This window comes from Rhinolophus ferrumequinum, chromosome 7, assembly GCF_004115265.2.
Source record: "Rhinolophus ferrumequinum isolate MPI-CBG mRhiFer1 chromosome 7, mRhiFer1_v1.p, whole genome shotgun sequence".
NCBI classification, from domain to species: Eukaryota; Metazoa; Chordata; class Mammalia; order Chiroptera; family Rhinolophidae; genus Rhinolophus; species Rhinolophus ferrumequinum.
In genome coordinates this window covers 34,272,618-34,294,270 of record NC_046290.1, presented here as the reverse complement: position 1 = coordinate 34,294,270, position 21,653 = coordinate 34,272,618, and the positions used below count along the sequence as shown (strand labels likewise).

At 38.1% G+C, this 21,653-nt stretch overlaps 2 protein-coding genes across 6 annotated transcripts in view; one reads left to right on the top strand and one right to left on the bottom strand.

Moving 5' to 3' along the window:
• The first annotated feature begins 4,060 nt into the window (after window positions 1-4,060).
• The window catches only part of CDC20B (cell division cycle 20B), a 42,793-nt gene continuing 25,200 nt past the window's right edge, over window positions 4,061-21,653 (top strand). Inside the window, exons 1-2 of one of the 2 annotated variants that reach the window (XM_033109837.1) lie at window positions 4,061-4,266; window positions 4,538-4,600. In XM_033109837.1, the coding sequence (XP_032965728.1) occupies window positions 4,204-4,266; window positions 4,538-4,600 (126 nt within the window). In that variant the 5' untranslated portion in view covers window positions 4,061-4,203. The remainder of the gene's footprint in view (window positions 4,267-4,537; window positions 4,601-21,653) is intronic. The other variant, XM_033109838.1, reaches the window with a different exon arrangement.
• On the bottom strand, window positions 10,839-15,172 carry GPX8 (glutathione peroxidase 8 (putative)). Of its 4 annotated transcripts, none has more exons than XM_033109841.1 (3): window positions 14,938-15,172; window positions 14,115-14,310; window positions 10,839-11,397 (listed from the first exon to the last, which is right to left on the bottom strand). In XM_033109841.1, exons 1-3 carry the CDS (start codon window positions 15,139-15,141, stop codon window positions 11,234-11,236), a joined length of 564 nt encoding a protein of 187 aa, XP_032965732.1. In that variant the 5' UTR covers window positions 15,142-15,172; the 3' UTR covers window positions 10,839-11,233. The 4 variants fall into 4 exon arrangements, with proteins under 4 accessions (XP_032965732.1, XP_032965733.1, XP_032965730.1 ...); XM_033109839.1 differs by having other exon boundaries at window positions 10,843-11,397; window positions 14,115-14,379; XM_033109840.1 differs by having other exon boundaries at window positions 10,848-11,397; window positions 14,115-14,376.

Genomic DNA, 21,653 nt, shown 5'->3' with positions numbered 1-21,653 from the left:
TGACGTATGGATAGAGAAATATATCTTAAGGGACTAGCCCTCTTAGAAATCGGGCAGCAACAGACTCCTTGGTGGTACTCTGACAAAGTGTTGGTGGGAACTGTTCCAGGGGGCATTTGTGTTGCCATGATCAGACATAGTGAAGGGATGTAGTGAAGGGATGTTTTTATAACTGAAAAAATTATAAGCCGTGTAATCAGAGGTGATGGCTTTATTGACTATGCCTGTGAGTGAGGCTTTTACGCTGCTAGGACATTTACAAGGTAAGTTTGGAGAGTCCTACTCACAGTCTGAATTCGATGGCATTCATTCACTGCTCCCCATGCTCTGTTTTGGGCTGTGTATTCTGGGGAGCAGACGCACTCAGAGAGTTTATTAGACCAGGACACGATGGTTTCTTCCTTTCTTTCCCCTTCACTACAGTGTAGATATCCTGAACTTTCCCCTTCATCCAGTCTGCCTCTAATCCCCCCTAGGCTGAAGCTTTATCAATCCCCTCCAGGCGTGGCGCTTTCCTCCAACCCCCACCTTGCGGGAGCAAGTGCCCCAGGGACCGTTGAAAACACTAACAGTCCCTTTTGTCCAGTAGGTGCGCACGCAGGGCGGGTCGGGCTGGCGCGCCAGCGCGGGGGGCGCGAGCCAGGGCGGGCTGGCGCGGGAGTAGCTGCGGCGCCAGCCAAGGCAGCTGGCGCGGGACGAGCCTGGCGTCCAACGAGAGCAGTCGCGGGCCGAGGGGCGCGCTAACCGACGATTGGAGTTTGGTATGGAGAGCGCTCCGCTTCCGCTTGGCATTTGTGGAAAAGCAATTGAAGACAGTCAAGTAGAAAAAGCAAGTTACAAAATGATAAGTGCTGTAAGGTCCCATTTATGTAGGATGACACACAGCGTCAAACTGTGTGTACACAGTATGTAGATGCCTTGGAAAAGGGCTGTCGAAGCTCTGGGGAAGGAGTAGGTTGGGAGAGCGGACGGAGGGAGCTTACTTTGTACATTATATATTTCTGAGATACTTAACATTATTATTACTTAGAACGTAATCATGTAATTGAAAAAATAGCTGGATTTAGGAAGCCTGGGTAGCCTCTTGCATTCCACCCATAGGGACCTGGTCAGACTCTCGAAGCACCCGCAAGATGAGTCAAATAAAACTTTTTCACACTCACCCTTCTACCTTTCTCACAGCTCCACCTCATCTTCTTGCTACTCAAAATCCTTTGAATTAACCTTGTCGAGGAGGAGTCTTCACAGTCCTTCTTATAATTACAAAACTAGCTGCAAAACCCACTCTCAAAGAGGAACCATTTTGAAGGATGCTGAATTACTCATAGGCACCTGAACCAGGAATAATTGGACATTATTCCTAAACAATATTTGATAAAAATTAAGATGAAATATTTACTGTATGTTTCTCTTTTCTCCTAAATAGTTATATCACAGTGTTTCTTTAATCCGGTCACATAATGTTAAATATTTTTTCATTTTAAGTTTTCAGTTTGAAATAATTGACTTAGGAAAAAAGTTACAAGATGCTACAAAGAATTCCATTATATCCTTCATCTAGCTTTTCCAAACGTTAACATTTTAACATATAGCACATGATAATAACTAGATCAGCATTTCTACTGCTCTATTAACTAATCTACAGATATTATTCAAATTACAACAATTATCCAACAAATGTCCTTTTTTTGTGGTCCAGGATTCAGTCCAGGATATCACAATGCATTTTGTCATGTGTACTTAGTTTCTTCTGATCTGTGACAGTTTCCCAGTATCTCTTTTTTCATGACTGACACTTTTGAAAAGTAGTACTGGCCAATTATTTTTTGAATATTCTTCAATTTGGGTTTGTTTAGAATTTTTTCATTATTAAATTCAGGTTATGTATTTTTGGCAAAAATACCACAAAAATGATGTTACGTCATTTTCAGTGCATCATATCAGGGGCACAGGATGTCAGTGTGTCATTCATAGTGATGCTATTTGATTGGTTGGTTAAGATGGTATCAGCCAGTTTTGTCCAATGAGATGTTTTGATTTTTCTTGTTGTATTTGATCAAAGGAGGCAAACATCCTCATGATATACACACCAATTTTAGCATTCATGATTCTTTACTGCGACAGTTAGTAGTGGTGTTTGCCAAATGGTGATTTTTCTGTTTCCATCACTCTGATATTAAATTTTAATATGAATATTTAAATGCACAATGATTTTTAAATGCAGATATTTGACTAATTCTTTTCTACTTTATATTAGAGAAAAAAGGCATTTGGAGGTTGCTGTGATATGCTGTGGAATTAGAGGCTAAAATGGAATTTATGAATGTGCAGATAATTGAATTCTGAATGAATAGTTCACTATTCTCAGTATTTGTAAAAACTTGGATTCTAAAATCCCAATTTGCATGGATTTACGAACTCATTAATTGAGCTGGTTTTTGTTACTCCAGTGTTTGTACCGGGCCTTGTAAATGGGCAAATGTAAAATGGTGTTTAAAAATAGAGCAAAGAAAAATGTCTTTAATATTATTTCCAATGTATTGCTATTTTTAGTTGGCATTTGCAAACTTGATTCTTTAAATCAACAATACATCTGACTCTCATCCAATGATATTTCACTTTATTTAGCCTCAATGTTTGCTGAAAGGATTTACTGGAAGTTGGAATGAGTACTCCTTTGAATGCATTACAAGGAAAGTAGAATTCTTGTGTGTGAAACTTAGAGATCTTTTAATCCGTGGATTATTTGACTAGGAAGAATTTTGATAAATCTCATTGGAAGATTAAGTTACCCTGTGCAGCATTTTCCCTAACTTTTATTATTGTAGATGGAAAAATGGTCTAAGATTGGGTCTTAGCCTTGGTGCCATTTTTTTTTCTTCCAGTATGAAGGAAAGGAGAGTGAATTTAGGTTTTTTAAAAAAATCACTGACTTTTTTGAGTATCTGATATCTATGAACATTTCCCCCAGAAAAATGCACACTCATATGTTACAGGAGAGCAAAAGCAATCCAAAGTCAAACTGAGGCGGGGAGGGACGAGGTGATGGGGAGGAAAAAGCCGGCTGCCAGACTGTCAGAGGTTTCCCAGACAATTTCCCCTCCTGCCATATGGCACAGCTTGCCTCTCTTGGCAGCTCAGGTGGGGCAGCAAAGGCTGCATGGCCCATCTGGCTCCTTGTCATTCCCCCCAAACCCCTCCCTCACCTCCCAATATCATCCTCTCCTTTATCACTTAGCCCCCAGTCCGCTCAGCTTTCTAGCTGGCTTTTCACTCCTTATGAGGTCCTCACTGTCACTGGCTCTTTCACCAAGTCCTTCACCTCTTTCACCAATGTATTGTTTGGGAACATAGGTCAAGGAGCTCAAGGGAGAGAACCTGACCACATCCAATGGCTACAGCAGAGAAGAATTTACAAATAAATGTCAACGTTCCCCCTTCTCATCAGCACAGCAATCTTGCCACGTTTCCTGCTTGTTTGAAGATGGAGGACGAGCTGATGAACACGTTGGGGGAACACGTCTTAAGTCAATAGCTTACACAAACGGTGATCATAACCAATGGAGAGAAGGCCGGAGAGTTACTGCACACCTCCAATCCCTCAAAGGCAGGATGAGGTTGGAGAAAAGAGAAGTGAGAGCCGAGGAAAAGGGATCAGGACCCGTTATAACGAAAAGCTTTTGTTTCTGAACATGGAAAGAACCTGAACTTTCAGAAACCGCTTCTTCGCCCGCCAAGCCCTCGTCCCCTGCGGCTGTGACAGCCCTCGGCGCCTGGCCCAGCTCAGGCCCGCCACCGCTCGCGGCAAAGCTTGGCGCTCCGGATCGCGCCTCCGGGGACAAAGAGCCGGCGGCGGCGGGGCGGGGCCTCCAGCTCCGAGGGAGAGGCGGGGCGGAGGCGTGCGCTGGGGGAATCCCTCCCGGGCTCTGACGTCACCGAAGCGCTAGCAAATGAGAAGCCAGAGAGAGGGATTCCCGCTCTGGCTGCCGCCCCGCCGGCTTTTTAAACCGTACCCTGGGGATGCACTCTGGGAGCCGTGGGAGGAGTGGGGGAAATGGAGGTTGGGGGTGAAATATGATGGTCCTGGGGGACGAGACTCTACAGGTTTGACGATTAGGCGTCAAGACTGGTTTAGGCTTGGGGGTTAAACCAGAGACTGTCCAAGAGAGGCCAAAACTCCCGGTAGGGCAAACTTTTCCTGAAATGGAGTGGAAACTGGAGCGCACCGCACCTCGGAGGGTCCGGACAGAAGAAGAGATGCTGTGGGTAAGGCCCTTTTGATTCTTAGCCCCAACTTCCTACGAGGGCATCTTGTGGAAGGCGCCGGTCGTAATACTTCTTTAGGACCAAAAGGTAGTACAAAACTCTAAACCCTGATCTTAATTTTAAATTGGGTTGGGTAATTTAATTATATTCTGGAGGTTGCTTAAAAAAGTGAATGTGGTTTGACAAGATGAGGATTTAGAAACATTCCACAGCTAGCATTATGATTTTCCTAAGTAGTTTCTCTCTTCATATATTATTTATATTTCCAAAGGAGAACATCATGCAGGTGCTCTCCAAAGGCATGAAGCAGATGAGAAGTCAAGGTTCTCCCAAGGTGAGTGTCCAGTGCTTACATGAGGTCTGTCTTAAATATGACCTTGAACAAACTGATTCTTGCTAAAGAAGATAGTTATTGGAAGTCTGGCGGTATGAGAATATGAAAAAATTAAAAATCAATCTCATATTATCACTAATTATATACCTAAAATAATTCTGTAAGAAACTGAAGATCCCTGACAAATAATGGTAGTTATTTGTATCTGAATGGTACTTTGTATTGTTTGCGTCAAAGGCAAAGGATGAAGCTTGGATGTGTCAGGTAGGCAGTGTGTTGCTAGCTGGCTGTTATAATTTCATTTTAACAGTTGTTATAGTTGCATTCCCCTCTGTTGCATTCATAAACTTGCCCCCCAAAGAAATGGAAGTGGTGCCATCTTGTGGACAATGAGAAGTGGCATAATCCACACTTTTAGGTTAGTAGAGTAGTAATTTAAAAGTCGATCCAATGTAGACTTTTTCTCCTTGAAAGTCCACACCGAAAGGCCTTTAGCTTCTCTTGTAATCAGTGTAAAAATGAAACAAATCCAAGTGATTTTTTTTCTTATTTTTTCCACATAAACCGCTCTCACCTGCTTTAAATCTTTCATTATCACCATTCACCTTGCTTCTCTCTAGGCTGGTAGTTCACATTCCTTTAATCTTTACTCACACATTCTAGTTTCAAACCCATCACTGTTTTTAGATTTTTCTATAAAATTTTCTATATTTAAGTGGTGACACAATAAATTGAACACATAACTGCACTTTTAGAATACAGTTCTATCCTTTATAGTGGGAGTAAACAAATGACATTTAAGTCCTTAAATTTCCTAAATATTTTAATGTTGATTCCTTCCCCCAAAACGTAACTGAAGATTTGTCTTATATCCAGCTTACGTATTACCATAACTCCTAAGTATTTTACTGCCTAATACAGACAACTGGTCTTTTGGTCAGTAAATAGAAATAATTGGGAAAGCTATAGTTAAATATAACTTTGTTAATTTACTTGTACTGCAATAACATGTTTTCATATCCAAGCTTTTAATTTGGAAAACCTAAGTGTAAGTATTCTGAAAAATTTTCTTTTTAAGTTTTTGACCAAAGAAAATATTGGTTTTATTTCTTAATCCAGCAGTGGGAGATTTTATTTCTTATAACAGTTTTGGAGGAAAAAGTTTTGTTTATAAGTTGTCTTTAATGTAACTATTAAGATTAAAGTTCTGCCACTGTGTTTCATATTACAAATTTAGCCTCAGTGATTTCATGGGCCATGAAAAGCAGCAGTGACCTGAGTCAGGTAGGCAGTGTATTGTTAGCTGGCTGCTTTGGGTCAATTCAGCAGCCACAACTACCCTGCCACTTGCTTCTGGATAAGTTCTTCCTGTTAATGAAGTGCATTGGTTACCTGTATGTGATGGGTTGGCAGTGTATTGTTAGCTGGTTGAATATGTGAATGACATCAGCTAACATGCAACTGCTATCTTATTGCATGTACAATGAACATCAGAGTATAATTAAATCTGTAAGTAATATATGTGTGTGTATGTGTACTTTTAGCTATGAACCAGGATACTCTTTACCATAATACTTGTTGTTGCTCTTCAGTTACTCACTTATAATACAATAGACACCTTTAAAATGGTCAAGAAACTACTCCAGTTATTTAAACAATTTCCAGGTAATATTTTGGAGTCTATCATTCTTGTAGACAGTATTAATGTATTTGTGACATTATATGTTCATTATTTAATGTAAAATTTAGGATATAATAACAATCTGGATGGAAAGCCTAAAATTTTCCCCAAATTTTCAACCAAGTTATTAGTGTTCTTTCTGGATGATCAGTTTCTCAATATGGCATTAGAGTAGGTCTCTATAATGATGGTATGTGCAGCTGAAGGGAGAATTGAGATGACTTTCCACATGAGTCAGCCAAAGATATTCACTTGAAATAGCAAGAAATTTGGGATTTTGGGGTGGGGTGGGGGCCGGGGTTGAATTGTTTGGAGGATTTTCCTCAATATTTCACTTCATATTTTGTAAAGTCACAGACTTGTAACATATTTGGAAGAGACCATGAAATTTAGCTTGTGAAGTGGGAAGAACTGACTATAGGATATGATTTTGAATATTTTCTCATTCCCTTGGAGGCCATTTTGACCCATGGAGCAGTATCAGGTGTGTGCTGTGTCCCAGACATACAGTGAGGACATTTGCAGCAAGTTGATGGAACTGACTTTGGTGGTTTGCTCAATTAGTTACACATGAAGCGAGATGTGAGCCATATCTCACCCTCTGTACTGTTTTGGATTATAAGTTATTGGTAAAATAATTTTTATTCTTACCTCATTTAAATTTAAATATGTCTAGAACCATGGGTTAAATAGACACCTATAATTTGATTCTAACGCAATTTGCTATTCTACAATCTCACCCTCTTTTTGTTGTTGCTCAATATCGTTCCATTTGCAGGATCCCTTCCATGTAAATATTGTTTTCATCTTGTTTTTTTTTTTTAAGATTAAATTTCAACATGTTATTTTTCACAGAAAGTCACTAACCTGTTGATAAAAATAAAACCTACTAAATTGTGAAGGCTTGGCCTTTGTGTTTTAATTTTGGTGTACTAAAAAGCAAGACATAAAATGCTGACATTTATACTCAATAAACAGAATACATATTTAAAACTGTTCTTCAGTTTTATATTGTTGAGATGATGAGAAAGGGAGGATAGAATGAAAGGAAATAAAGATACATTAAGGAGAGCAATGGGTAAGGAGGAAAATGAATACATAAATTCGAAAAGAAAATGTTTCCATAGATGTGAGAGTGAAAGAGAGGGAGCCACACTTTGGACCTCAAAGGAAAAGCAGAGGGAAAGGAGGTTGAAAAAGAGGAGGAGGGAGACCCTACTGGTGGGGAAGTATTTTCTCCCACATGTTTTCTCTTGGGGCAACCACAGTGCTGTTCTCTGGTGCTGGGGATGTAACTGCTTCTCATCACTGCCCTCTGGAGAGCTTCCTAATTCCTTCCTGCTCTTTATCCCCCTATCCTAGAGACTGCTTCTTCCTTCTGTAAGGTTTGGCCTTAACAGTTCAGCCACTATGAAAGAAAGGAAAGAGTGGAGAGGAGTGTGGTGTGTTAGTTTGTAGGTATAACAGTTATTAGAATTTTATTCCAGGGGAAAGATGAAATCAAGCTGAGGGATAAATATGAACAGAGTGTGTCCATATTAGCTCCACTCAAACATGTCAATTTTCTTTCAAAGGAACACCATGAAAAAACGGTGATATTTTGTCCAGGGACTGCGTGACACTTTTTAGCTCATGCAAGGCAATCTTTTGAAACAGTATGTTTAAAGAAAATAAACACAGAGAAATATAGTTCTTTTCTTCTTAGGCTTTGTCTACATTTCTTTTTCTTTTATTGTAGTGTTTTTCTACTTGAGGGTAACTGCACACAATCTAGTTAGGTCATTAGATGTTTCTGTGGTTATACCGTACACTGTTAGCAGTTTTGCAAAATTCAGTAACTGAATACACTTCCACATGTTTTATAACCTGTCAAAATAATATATTTATAATAAAAATAAAGAATATATATATATATGAATATATATATATATATATATATATATATATATATATATATATATGTTGTTGCTGTAAATTTATCTCTTTGGAGAGCCCAATAATACCCTGATAAATCTGATTTTTAAGAATTTTGGTGTGCTGGAGCCAGCTCATACTGGTTTGTGAAAACTGATGGTTAAATTTTCAGAAATTTTGCAAGCCAGTTACTAAACCACTGTTAGGTTGGCCATGAGGGAGCATTTGCACCATGGAAATTGGCAAATGCTGCAAATTAGGGTTCTTTCACCAGAGAGTTGGTTGTTAAACCTTTATGAGCCTCCACTATATATATACTGCAATTATGAAGACTCATATATATATACATATACATATACTATGGATACACTCTAATTAATTAAGCATTTTCAAAGATGAAAGCTCAAAAGGTTTAACTCGTTTCAAGGCATGCTTCAGGCAAATTCATATTTATTCCAATCTCCAACACTATTGTTACATCTCCTATGAGATGGTGATCAGGCGTTAGTGTGAAGTACTCCTCTACCTCCCAAAGAAAACAAACCAAAACAAGTTTCAAAGCAGTGAATGACTGACCAAAATCAAATGCATTTTTTTTTTTTTATCCCTTCTCTGTGTCATGAAGACAACAGCTGAATACCCTTTTATCTGATGTCTGCTGTTTTCCTGTTACATTCCTCCGTTTAGGCAGCCTGTAGCACTCTCTGCTCGGGCTTTTTGATGCTGATAGGGAAGATATTATGCTCCATTCAAGAAAGATACAATTTTTTTCTCAGTTTGCCTTAAGGTATTCATGTAAGAAATTTGATTTATGGGGAGCAGTACATTGGCAAATGGCTCCACCCTATTGTGGAACATAGAGCCTAATTGTTACAGAACCCAAAATGGACACCTGTATGGCACACTGTCAAATCCTTACCTGCCTTCCCGGCATATCCAAAGGGCAAGGGGAGAGAATCAAGCACTCACTGACTGTGGTAAAGACTACAGGTTGAATAAAGTAACCAGGAGTAGAAGTATACACGTGAAAACCCCCCTTCACATGGCTTTGGTGAGAACCAGTGACTTTGGGCAGAATGGGCCTCTGAATTGCATTCATCGGGACTGTCTGGTCATCCTCCCCAGAGCAGCTCCATTACCTCTGTCTGGCAGTGGGGAATCTATGCAGCCTGTGTGCTGCTGGCTTATACACTTCTGCTCACACAGCTAATGTGAGCACATAACCCTCCCCTCCCTCCAGCAGTCCTGTACCACTGTTATGACCTCATGGGAGTTGTAATCGACAGTATATGGCAAGAATGCTCTGGAAGCAACATTTGGAAGAGTTGCCACGAACCGATTTTTGTTTTTTTGCTTTTTGCTTAGTGGCTCAGAATTCAAATAGGCTCTTGGGGCAAAATTGTAAAGGACCGATAGATTTGTTAGATGGCTTCTATTTCCTCAACAACAATCCAGGTTAGTACTGATTCCTTTCTTGATCACTTAAAACACCTTGGTAAGCATGTTCATTGACTTTGAAAGTTGGAAGGTGCTTTTTGTTCAGTTTGATTGCCCTCATTTACAGGTGGGGAAACCAAAAACTAATCATACTGCTTCTGAGAGGTAGAAGCAGGTGTGCTGACATGCCAACCTGGTATTCTTAAGGCTATCCCTGTAAATCCTCTTGACCTTTGAGGGAAACTACACCTCTACTCCCACCAAATATCTTACCAAATACATTCAGAGCCGGGTGGTTGGATATATACTTTGAAGAAGGTGTCCCTGGAAATATTTTTGGTTTAAGAACTTTAAACACTTAGGCAGAACTATATACTAAGGTGGCATTACTGATGTCACCATAAAAAAGCATCTTCACTTTCATCAGGTCAGATTTTGGGAACCAACTCACAGCTATTTAGATTGGGTCTTCCTTCTTAGCTGAATTTTTCATGACTGTATTTTTACACCCCCTTCCCGGTTTTCCTATTTAATTTTTATGAAACGAATGTATAGTTCATGAGCAACAATGAACCTATACCAACTTGGTAGGTTGCTTTGTTTGCCAATTATAAGGCTAACAAAACATAAAGGTCATGACTTTGGGAGAAAAAGTTTTTTGTAACTCTATCAAAATTTTCAGTGATTGCTAATGTTTAGGACTTGTGCAACTGCAGTTGCTCCCTTTTTTACATTAAGTATTTGACTATTTGGAGTTGATTCTTATTATGTCAGCCATCAGAATGAGGTAGCATTGAATTCTTTTCCAAATGGTTAATCTAATCTGAATACGAGCAACCAGAATTAACTTATAAGGAATCTAGTTATATGATCATACACTCTTGGCCTTTTTCTTATGCTTGGGATTTTCTCTCAGAAATAAAGACGGACTCAACCGTTAATAATCTATGGAATTTGACTTGCTTCTGGAAAATAATAAAGAAATATTAAAAATGATGAAGGCTTTTTCAAATATTATGATAGTGTCATTTATAAATCATTATTTGGCCAGATGTAGTAAAACATATTTTGAACCTCTACTTAAAACACTCAAAATCCTGTACATGAAATAAAATATATACAAATTTGAATCTATATATATATATATATATATATTTTACATTTTTCAATGTTTACTTTGTGTTTTATTACACAAAAATAGCCATTTATAGTTAGTTACTCCAGAAATTTCAGTCACACACAAAGTCTTGAAATCAAACAATGGTCTAGTATGTTGGCATTTCTATTCATTATAATCCTAGAAAATGTCAAGTTGAACAATAGGGTATTGAAGCACATCGGTAACTGTATTTTCTGAATTCTTTAGTGTGGTCAAATGAAGTGTTTTCTTTATTTCATTTTGATTCTTTGGGTACCCTTTATTTTTGCTTTCGGTAACATCTCTGTTGTGGGGACATTCATTACCACTCACTAGTAAAATAACAACAACAAAAAATTCTTCAGTGTCACATTTAATTGTCAGAGTATTTAAAACGAGACTAAACCCTCATGGAGACATTTCTGTATTCTGACTATTGCATTAGAAAGGCTCAATGGTATTTTCATAGATCCTCTCTTTTTTTAATGATCATTTGTCTAATCAGATCTGCTATATCAGGCCTGATGACTTCAATGGGTTCCTCTGGCCTCCAGGATTTCACAACGTGACCCTCAGGGTTGACCAGATACTTCCAAAAATTCCACCTTGGTTCCTTCTTTGAAGAATCTAAAATATCAGAATATATTTTCATGAGTATAATTTTATTCTTTGTCAAGATTTTCAATTCTGTTAGTATTTTTATAAGTGACAACTTTAGAATCAAGTTTTAGGATTGTCACAATGTTAAAAGGGAAACAAAATGCAAAACACCCAAACAAAGCAAAACTCAAGGTTTGATTAAACTGATTTCTATATACTTGGTGACTTCACTTATGATTCTACTGATCTTGAATCATGAAATGAAATACAGTGGTTTATTTCAGATTTGTTTACCTAAACAAAAAATTTACCTTGTCATTAGCTTAAATCTTTCAGTTTCCTAACATTTTCTTACTAGAGAAAATGAGGTTCTAAAGGTCCTTGGTAACGGGAATGTATACATTACTTTTCATATTAAATGTATCTCTGTTTTTAATGTCATTATGTATTACATAGCTGAAAATAGTAAGAAATTCTAAATAGTCATTATTTTGAAAAATTATGACATCCTTTTGTTACATTTTAATTTATTTAAGAAATGTAGATTTCCCCCATTTATATCATCCTGGATTTATGTGCATTATTATTGACCAACATGAGAAAACAATATATAAATAAAATGTATCAAGTGCCTACTATATGCCTAGTAATATATGTTCAGTGCTTGAAGCGGATCCTCTCGTGTAATCTTTACAGCAACCCTGTGAGGTGGGTATTATTTTCCCCATTTTGCAGATGAGAAAAATGGAGGCCTAGACTTGAGGTCATGTGGCTAGTGAGTGGTAGAGCCTGGACTGATAACTAGACCTTCTTATCCCAGAGCTTGTACTCTTAACCTCTGGTCTCTATTACCTTCAGAGGGGACATGGCAAAGCAAGCAGATTTTAGGAAGAAAAAGAATAAAAAGAATAAATTCTTTTCTGTACATGAGGGGATTCAGGTGTATGTGGGACACACAATCAGAGGAGGCCGCTGAATATATGGCTTTAGAGCTTAGGAGAGAGCTTCCTCTCAGGGAAAGGAGATAGACTAAGAAGAGCCCAAGTGGGTTTTTGGCAGAATCTTGAGGATCACCAGAATTAAGGGTGGATGGAAAAGAGGAACCTGCAAAGGAGAAAGAGAAGGGGACAGAGTGGAAGTTACTGGTACCATGACCCACCAGGAAAGTCATGGAGCAAAGAAGCCAGACACAGTGATCTAACAAGGAAATGGAGACAGGGAAGCAGAAAAAACAAGTGTTAACTATTCTTTCAAAAAGTGATGAAGTAGGTAAAAGGAATACACTGTCTAGAGTTTTTGAAGGTGGGGAATACTTTGCTTTATGTTGGGAAAACAACCAATGAGGGAGCATAGGTTAAAAATAATAAATAAAATGTAGCCTAATATTTACCATGCCAAGCATTTAAATTGGTTTTTTCATAATTAGAAGTATTGAGGACTAAGTTTCAGTCCCCACTTCCCTCCCCACCCGGATCCCCTGAACAACATGCATACTTGTACAGAGTGGACCTCTTTGTGACTAAAATGGACCTTTTAGTCCATTTTGGCTCGTCCTAAAAGATCTCATTGCAATTTGGCCATCATCTCATAGTCTTTGTCTCTGGAGCTTCATCTAAAAATCACTGTTATCTTTTGAATACATGGGGTAAGTGGAGTTTCAGAACCCTTTTTAATGGTAAAGGGGAAGAACCTAGGAGCTATTGCGCCCGAGTATTTGGCTGCTATAATTAAGGAATGATTGGGGTCTGTACTCTGGCCTTTCTTTCCTCACTGTACCCCAGGACATCATTAGCTGGCTTGTTGGATTGTGAGCTTGATTGCCTGACTGAGGTCATAGTTTTATCAAAACTCAACCTACAGAGAAAACAGGACTGAGAATATCATCTGCATAAGTTAGATGAGAGGACATTAGCCGAACGTCCCTTAGTGTCTGGCACAGTATAAGCGGTGCACAAGTACTTTCCTTTTATTATTAACACAATCTGCCAAACAATCTTAGGAGGTAGGTACTACTGATAATCTCATTTTACAAATGAGTAAACAGGCACAGAAAAGTTATGTGCCTAAAGCCACATAAAGCAAAAGCAACAGAGCAGGAGTCTGAAGTCAGGTAGACTGGGGCCAAAGTTTATGCTCTTAGTCACTAAACCTCACTTCCTTTGTGCTAACTGACCCTGGAAAATCTTTAAATAAATTTCAGTTGCTAGCCTAATTGTAGAAATAGCCTAACACTACCTTCCTCCAAAAAAAATTATTATATTCTGTTTTAAATTTTAGCAAAAATCTGGTAAACTGAGTATTCATCCTTGAGCATAATATCTCAAATAAGGCAACATAAAATGAACCATAAAGATATGTTTAACTAAGAATACTCAGCAATATTCATGAGAGATGTACAGCTTTTATAATGGGGAGGTATAGTTCCTCAAATCAAATGCTAGTTAAAGAAGAGAATTGAGATATATTGTGAAAATAGCCATGACTACTTCAAGTAAATTCTTCAGAAAAAATGATCAAAAGGAATAAAATACAGTGGAACAGATTTATTTTTGCCATCCAAGGAGTTAAAACTTGATTTCAGGGATGCATAACTTATAGAAAGTTTGAAAGGATGAAATTCTGGCTCTTGGATAGTCTTATAAAACTTTCCCACTAAAACATTTCAAATAGGAAAGTATGGTCCTCATATATTTTAAAAATGAAAGGCAAAAACATTAAATTGGTGAGGCAAGATAGATATTTACCAACAAGAAATCTAAATGCAGGTTCTGCTTCAGGTCCTAGAATCTTAATCTTGTGGAAGATGGGGAATGTTACTCCGTAGTTATTTCTTGCAAAAGATACTATTTCCTTGCTTGGGCGGGGCTCCGATTCTCCAAACTGATTGCACGGAAAAGCCAAGACGCTGAAGTGGAATGGTCCAAACTCTTTGTGCAGTTCCTGCAGTGCTAAGTAATTTCTGTCTGTGAGTTGGCAGTCACTAGCCACGTTTACAACTAGTGTAACCTCCCGGAAAGAGAAAAAAAATCCAACCGGAAAGTGAAGCAAATAAAAGATTAAAAAAAAAAAAAAATTCTGCAAGCAGTTAAAATCTTAAACTATTTTTGGGGATATACAACTTTTGATAGATGGTTATCTCATATTTTTAGACATACCCAATTTTATTGAAAATTATAACCTGGATTCTGAAAGATCAGTATCATTAAAAAAGCATCAGGTACTCATGACAGTTTATTTTAAAATAAAAAAATATTATTGATAGAGTACTTTTTAATGTTGTTAGATCATAGAATTAGTACTTTTACTAATGTCTCCATATTCACATTACTAAGAATTTTCTAAGCTTAATGTATTAATTCAGCATATAAATGAAAACATTTGCAAGAAAATGGTTAAGATAGTTTATCAATTAGAAGCATATAAACTGAGGACTCTGATGGCTAAAGTGATATACTAATAACATTATTAACTTATGACCATTTAACAACAAAAATTGATTCCATTAAGAGAATAAGCAGAGAATGTGGACAAGCAAAAAATAAATAAAAATGAGAAGAAGCAACTTACTTTGCCTTTAAATTTTTCCAGAGAAACCGGTCTTCCTTTTGCATCTTTCACTTCAAAAGTATAAAAGCTGTTGATTTTAGGTTTTAGGAATTTTAGTTGTAGAAGAAATAGCATTACTGTACATAGAACCATAGACAGCAAAACTGCAAATACCTTTGCTTTGGGCCCTGAACATCTTAAAGGGTAAGCTGTAAGAGGCTCCATTTTGGATGATTCTGGAGGGAAGTCTCAGCACGCTGGAATTCAAGGAGGAGCTGAAACTTGAAACCGGCTCAGTTTAACGGAAAACCAGGAAGGACAGACTAGCTTCTTTCCCTGCTAAGGAGGAGAAAGACCTGTCTCAGATGGCGAAAGGAGTGAAATTCCTGAACAAAGTAAAGAGCGCTAAAGAATTTCAATATATTTATGATGTCAATTGCAATTTTTGTTAGAAAAATGAGGTAATTTTTGGTAACGCTTTGACATCCTCCCAACAAAGAAATTATTTCACCAGAAGATGGTGCCCTTGTAACTTGAAAACTGTGAGGTGCTCCCAGTAATGGGTTGAATGTGGAGGATTGGGTACACAATACCCAGAAACAGTTCAGAGTGTAGATTAAATGTGATCTGTTAATATGATGTGTGACCTGAAGGACTTGAATATTAGATGTATGGGTTTTAAACATGCTGTATGAGTTCAAGGACTTTATAGTGGAAAGGTCAGTGAAATACTGAAAAGGCTACTCTAACCTAATCTAGCTAAGGCAATGCCAGGTGAACATAGTAAAAATAAATAGATTAAAAACAATGATGGCTTTAAAAACCCTCCTCTATCATAAAGGAAATTATAGTCCGGTGTTTTTGAAATTTTTGATCATGACCCACAGTAAGAAATGAACTTTACAATTTAACAAACACATGTAACAGAAGTTTCACTAAACAATACTTCCCCTTTGAACAGAGATACACTTCTGTCAATTGTATTTTTAAAACACCTGGTTCTGACCTGCGGAAATGATTTAATGATCCCAAATGGGCTACAACCTGTAGATGGAAAAATACTGAACACTATAATAAAGCAGCAACTTAACAAATAAGATAATTCTTCCAAAAAGGCAAAATAATCCGTGCTTCCCACACTGCGCCCCACCCTTTCTGCCTGAATTCAGCTCTACTTGGGTGCATCATCTAGTTGCTTTATTTTTTTTGTCTTTATTTTTCCTCTGGCTGTTGCCTCCTACAGGAGGCCTAACTTTATGGTTGAAAATTTTAGGGATAGGTGTGGAGATGGAATTGCGTTAACTGAAATCCATGATTCCTTTAGTCACCTTGGAATCTGCCAATTTAAGACACACTGCAAGTTTTGAATGAAGGTGTTTGTTCCATTTGGGCCTGACTGTTGGTGTTGTAGTGTGTTTCCAGAAAGTGCTAGGAAAGTACATGAAATGATGTAAGAAGCTTGTGGGAGTGCCCCTCCCATCACTATTAGATTTTTGGAGCTTTAGAAGGTATGCTAAGGATATGCCAGCACTGCTTCTGGCTCCTGCTTCTGTGGGGTATGTATTTGTGGGTAGTGGAGCAAAGCCAACAGCTTAGGCACATAAAATCTGTCAGAGACCAATAAACCACTTTACTTCTACTCTTGTGGCCTGATAAGAATGGATAGAATAGAAAAGTATTCTCTTGTAAACTTAATTTCTAACAAAAAACAAAATGTACAGGAAATGTGTTGTATCACTTATTAGCTGTGATAGTTTCACTTTGGTGTTCTCTGGCTGAGTTATAGAAAGAGTCAAAGTTCCTATGTTTACATTAAATTCTGGGGCCTTGCTCCTCCAAGTGAGGTCTTCAGGTTGGCAGCACGGCCATCAACTGGGTGCTTGTGAGAAATGCAACATCTCATGCCTCACTCAGACTTCCTGAATCATAATTTGCATTATTACAAGATTCCCTAATGCCAAGTGCACATTTAAGTTTGAGAAACTTTAGACCTCAATCTTTTTTTTTCGGTTTTCAGAGCAACAAGCCTCTTTGGTTTTCCTTTGTCTTTCATGGTGGAGGTGTCTCATGTCTCTCTGTTTATGCTAGAATGTTAACTAGCTCCTCAGGCTGTTCAAGCACATGGCTCAGGAACTTGAGTTTTAAAGTTAACTTATAGAACATCTGCTGTAATTTGAACCACGTGAACCAATCACATTATAACTGTGCTTTGAGGGAGAGGACAGAAGGGTTGCCTCTGGGAGGGAGTTGACTCACCATCCCACAGGTAGGGCCCCATAGGGTGATAGTATTTTGATAAAATCGTTATAGTTTCTAGCCCATTGCTTTGTAAGTATGAAAAATTCTACTAAGTGATCCAGAGATTGGCCTCTGAGAAGGCCAAAATTATGCTGTATAAACTTGCAAGAAATTGCTGTATAAGCCAGCATGTCAGTTTTTACAACCAGAAATCAAACAATTGTGTGGGCCTGATGTTTCATGTTGGTTTGACCAGAAAATTCACTCTATATGAAAACTGCTTTGAAAGCTTAAGTAAATCTCTTGTCAAGGATTAAATCAGAGCCCATTTGTTAACTTTATGATTCTTAAGGCTAAAAAGCCTGGTATATAAATATATCTATTTATGATATATAAATATCCATACAAGCCTATTAACCTAACATTCAAAACAACAATTTGGGGAAACTCCAGCTCTGGACATTGGTGAACACAAATAGATTTTGGCTCTTAGATGTATCTTCTTTTTTTCATTTGACAGAGTCTTTCTCTGTATATATTTTAATAATATCATCTCTCAGCTTTATGGGGGATCTGTCATCATTGCTTCCATGTTCTGTCTTTACAAAACCATTGTCAGATTACAAATATATTAGCATTGCAAATTTCTTGACATAGGGGATACCATGCTGGAAAAATCACCAGCACTCTTTCAAAAGATCAAGGAAAGCTTCCTAAAGGAGGGGAAGAGATAATGAGGCTGAAGGTCAAGGTTAAGGGAAGTTACTGGGTCAAGAATGGGATAAAGCAGTTGGCTCAGTTGATCAATCAACTCAGGCACTGTAGAGGGTACAAATAAAGTATAAGTGATAGAGCCAGCTTCACACAAGTTTGAAATCAATTTTGGAGACAATGAAACAATTAGAGAACAATTATAAGTTGGCAAATAACTGAGTGCTAAATAAATGACTTATGTTTCTACAGAGCTTTATAATATATGTATATATGTATAATATATATAATAAATGACATGTATGTAGAGAGCTTTATACTTCACATAATTCATTTACATATTACATAAATATACATATATATTAAAGGGGATCATGTGTAGTACAAAGCTCTCTACAGACATAATGCAGTAATTCTTTGAAATAGGAAGAAGTTAATAACTCACCCAAGATCACAAGAACTAGTAAGTGGAACAACCAAAACTAGAGTTGAGGAGTTTCAACTTCATAACCAAAATGTTTTCAACTACATTAAACCATCGTGTAATAGATAAAATATGTTTACTTAGAAGAGAATACATAGGTGAAATTGCTACCATGTCTAGTAAAGGGGTTTTATTAATTAGGAGACATTTAGTTTTATAAGAAACCACTGGAAGGGTCAGAAGAGGAGAGGGAGTGGAGAACAATAACAAAAAAGGTTGACCACGTGCACTGAAGTTACCTAGAAGGGGTCGCAGGAAGGCTGCAGAGCAACAAGTCAAGCTGAGAGATGACAGTGTCTTCATGAAGGCCACCGTGGTCAAGGCCATGCCAGGAAAAGGAGACACTAAAGATGCTCTGGAGCCCCCAGTGGCAGGCACTGGTAACGGAGAATAAAATCTCCTGAACTGTCTGCCTGAAAATCATCTTGACAGTTTTGCTTGGGTTGTATTGACAACTAGGATGAGGAAGCACTGGAGGTTCAAAACTGAGATGAACATTTTGTCTTCATGATTAATTTGAAATAGTATTGAGACACATTCAAAATGTCTTGTGGGCAGAAGGCTGCTGCCTTGGGATGGTGATAGTGGGGCAGGTGGGAGGGGCAGAGAGTCAGAGGCTAAGGGAGGGGGATTGGGAAGACATGCCTGAGAGCTAATGGGCCATCTTTGTTACTTTGGTCTCTGCCACAGGGTTCTAGATAGACTCTGGTATCACCAGCATGTCATTCCTGGAATGTTCAGGTTTTTCCTACCCACTGAATATTTGTGTATCAGATTATTTATCACTAGATATGTATGTGTTTCTAGTCTCCCGATTGTTTCATTTTGTTACTTCCTGACCTTATTTTGTAACCTCTCTAGGTTTCTCTTTATTTTTTGGCCCTGGTGCCCTGAATTCCTCCTGAGTTAGTCTCAATATGATGTGAACTCTCAAGGGAAACAAGCCAAACTGATGTGCTGCGAGCATCGAGTCATTCATCCCTTTTCCCTTCTTTGTCTTATTTTTCTTATCTTCCTCTTCCTCTCTATTAATAAATACTTGAGTCATTTAAAACTATGCGACAGGCATTTCCTCAGCAGGAGATAGGTCCTGGAACAAAAGTTTAAAAACATTGAAGATGAAATAGCACAATCCATAGCAGTATTTCCTAAGCTGTAGTCATTTGTATACCGTCTCTGTGATTTTTGCCATATCTGCATATTGTGTTATTTGCTTAACATTTTTTTGTCCAAATTGACTCATTTATTTTACTCAAGTTGATTTTTATAAGGGAAAACCTTATATTAACATTGAAAATTTTAAACATTTAAAAATGCACAATAAATACATACTATTAAAAAATGTTCATCTGTACCACTATGAACCATATGTCCGTAGCAGGGACTGACTGAAAACTGGATTTTATATTAAAAATGTTATGGAAAATTGTGCTCAAATGTTTTGAAAGTTCTTTGTATTGAATAAAATTTGCCTCTTCATGTATTGGTCCTAGTTTTGTCATAGGGAGCAATAAAAGTAAGTTTTCTTTTTTCATAAATTGCCTTCCTTTAAATATTTGAAGACAGTTCCTTTTGGGTCTTCTTTTCTGTGGACTAAACACCCCAGCTGCCCACACTCCATTCATGTATTGCTCCATTACTGTGTTTTCCTGACCTCTTGTCATTGCAGTCCCTTTCTTTTAAATAAACTCAGGTTTTGAATCCTGTCCATCTCTTTCTTAAAGAATGGTTCTGAGGCTGAACACAGTTCTACAGGTAGGTTTTGAGCAGTGCAGAGACAATGGGGTTTCACTTGCTCTAGTTTTGGACACTATTTTTTCCTTAATGATACCTAGAATCGTACTGCTTTAAAAAAAGTAATTGCATTATACTGTTGACTCATATTCTAGTGGTGGTTGTCTAAAACTGCCAGTCCTTCTCTTCTGTGTGGAGTCGAATCACCCTCTGCTTTCCTCTAAGACAAGTGATTGCATTTAGGGCCTACCCAGACAATCTGGGATAATCTTCCCATCTCAAGATCCTTAATCACATCTGCAAAGCCCTTTTGTCATAGAATGTAACATTCACAGGTTCCAGGGATTACGATCTGGATATCTTAGTGGACCATTATTGTAATTAGTCAGGAGTCTAAAGAAACAGAACAAATAGGAGACTATATGTATATGACTCAAGAGGTTACGGAGGCCAAGAAATCCCACTATCTGTTGTCTGCAAGTTGGAGGACCAGGATTACTGGTGGTATAATTCAGAGTCCAAAGGCCTGAGAACCAGGAGCTTTGATATCCAAGGGAGGAAAAGATGGACAGTCCAGTTCAAGAAGATGGAGGGTTTGCCCTTTGTGTTTCATTTGAGCCCCCAGTGGATTGGATGATATCCAATGTTTGCCCACATTGGTGAGGGCAAATCTCTTTAGTCAGCCTACTAAATCAAATGCCAAAGATTCCAGAAACATGTTCACAGACACACCCAGAAATAATGTTTTATCTGCTTTCTGGGCATCCCTTAGCCCAGTCAAATTGATAAATTAAATTAACCATCATAATTATTTAGCCTACCACAGGCTGCCTAACGCAGTTTAGAATTGGGAGGAGGGAACAGTAGAGACAACTTCCTGAAGGAATTGGTGGCTGATCCAGCTGTAAAGATGGGCTAGAAGTTACCCTGGCAGAGAATTGTGGAAAAGTATCTCAAATGGGGAAATGGTATGGAGAGAGTGAAAGTAGATGAGCCAGAGAAACATGGACCTGCCAAGGCAGTGTGAGATTGTCAATGTGAAATTTCTTGATCATTTTTCTTACCCGACATATATCATTGAATTCTTCTTTATTTTCCTGCTTCTAAACTCAGGATTATTTTGTTTTCAATTATATTTAAATTTGGGACTCCAAGGAAAACTGAGCAAATGTGTCTATCATATTTGTTGCAAATTATAGATGTTTCCAAACATGGTAACTCTTCCCTTTCTTGCTCCCTGAAGGGTGAGGGCTGCTTGGCTAGTATTGCAGAGGTTGCAGACAGAGCCTGCTGCCTCACTGTGGCCCACAGACATGCTCTGCTTAGTCCTACAGTAAAACTTTAAAAAGTGGGGAAATTGATGTGAAAAGTCTAAATTTTAACTTCTGTTAAAATATGGGACAACATACCCCTCTACTGTCTTCTTGCAGAGGCTGAAACATGAGCCTTCCCTCCAGATAGATCCCCACCGCCCACTCTTCCTCTGTCTGGGGCTCAATTTCCCTAAGAGCTGGCACGGTGGTTTTCCTTGGATGAGAGAAACCAAAAAGTGGGAGGATGAAAGTCTGCT

Bases quoted from the DNA above. Each gene is read 5' to 3' on its own strand.
- GPX8 (XM_033109839.1), bottom strand. From the start codon at position 15,141: ATGGAGCCTCTTACAGCTTACCCTTTAAGATGTTCAGGGCCCAAAGCA. The intron at 14,380-14,937 runs GTAAGTTGCTTC...TTCTCTTTCCGG, and splicing joins TGGAAAAATTTAAAGGCAAA to GAGGTTACACTAGTTGTAAA. The intron at 11,398-14,114 runs GTAAATATCTAT...CTGATATTTTAG, and splicing joins TGCATTTAGATTTCTTGTTG to ATTCTTCAAAGAAGGAACCA.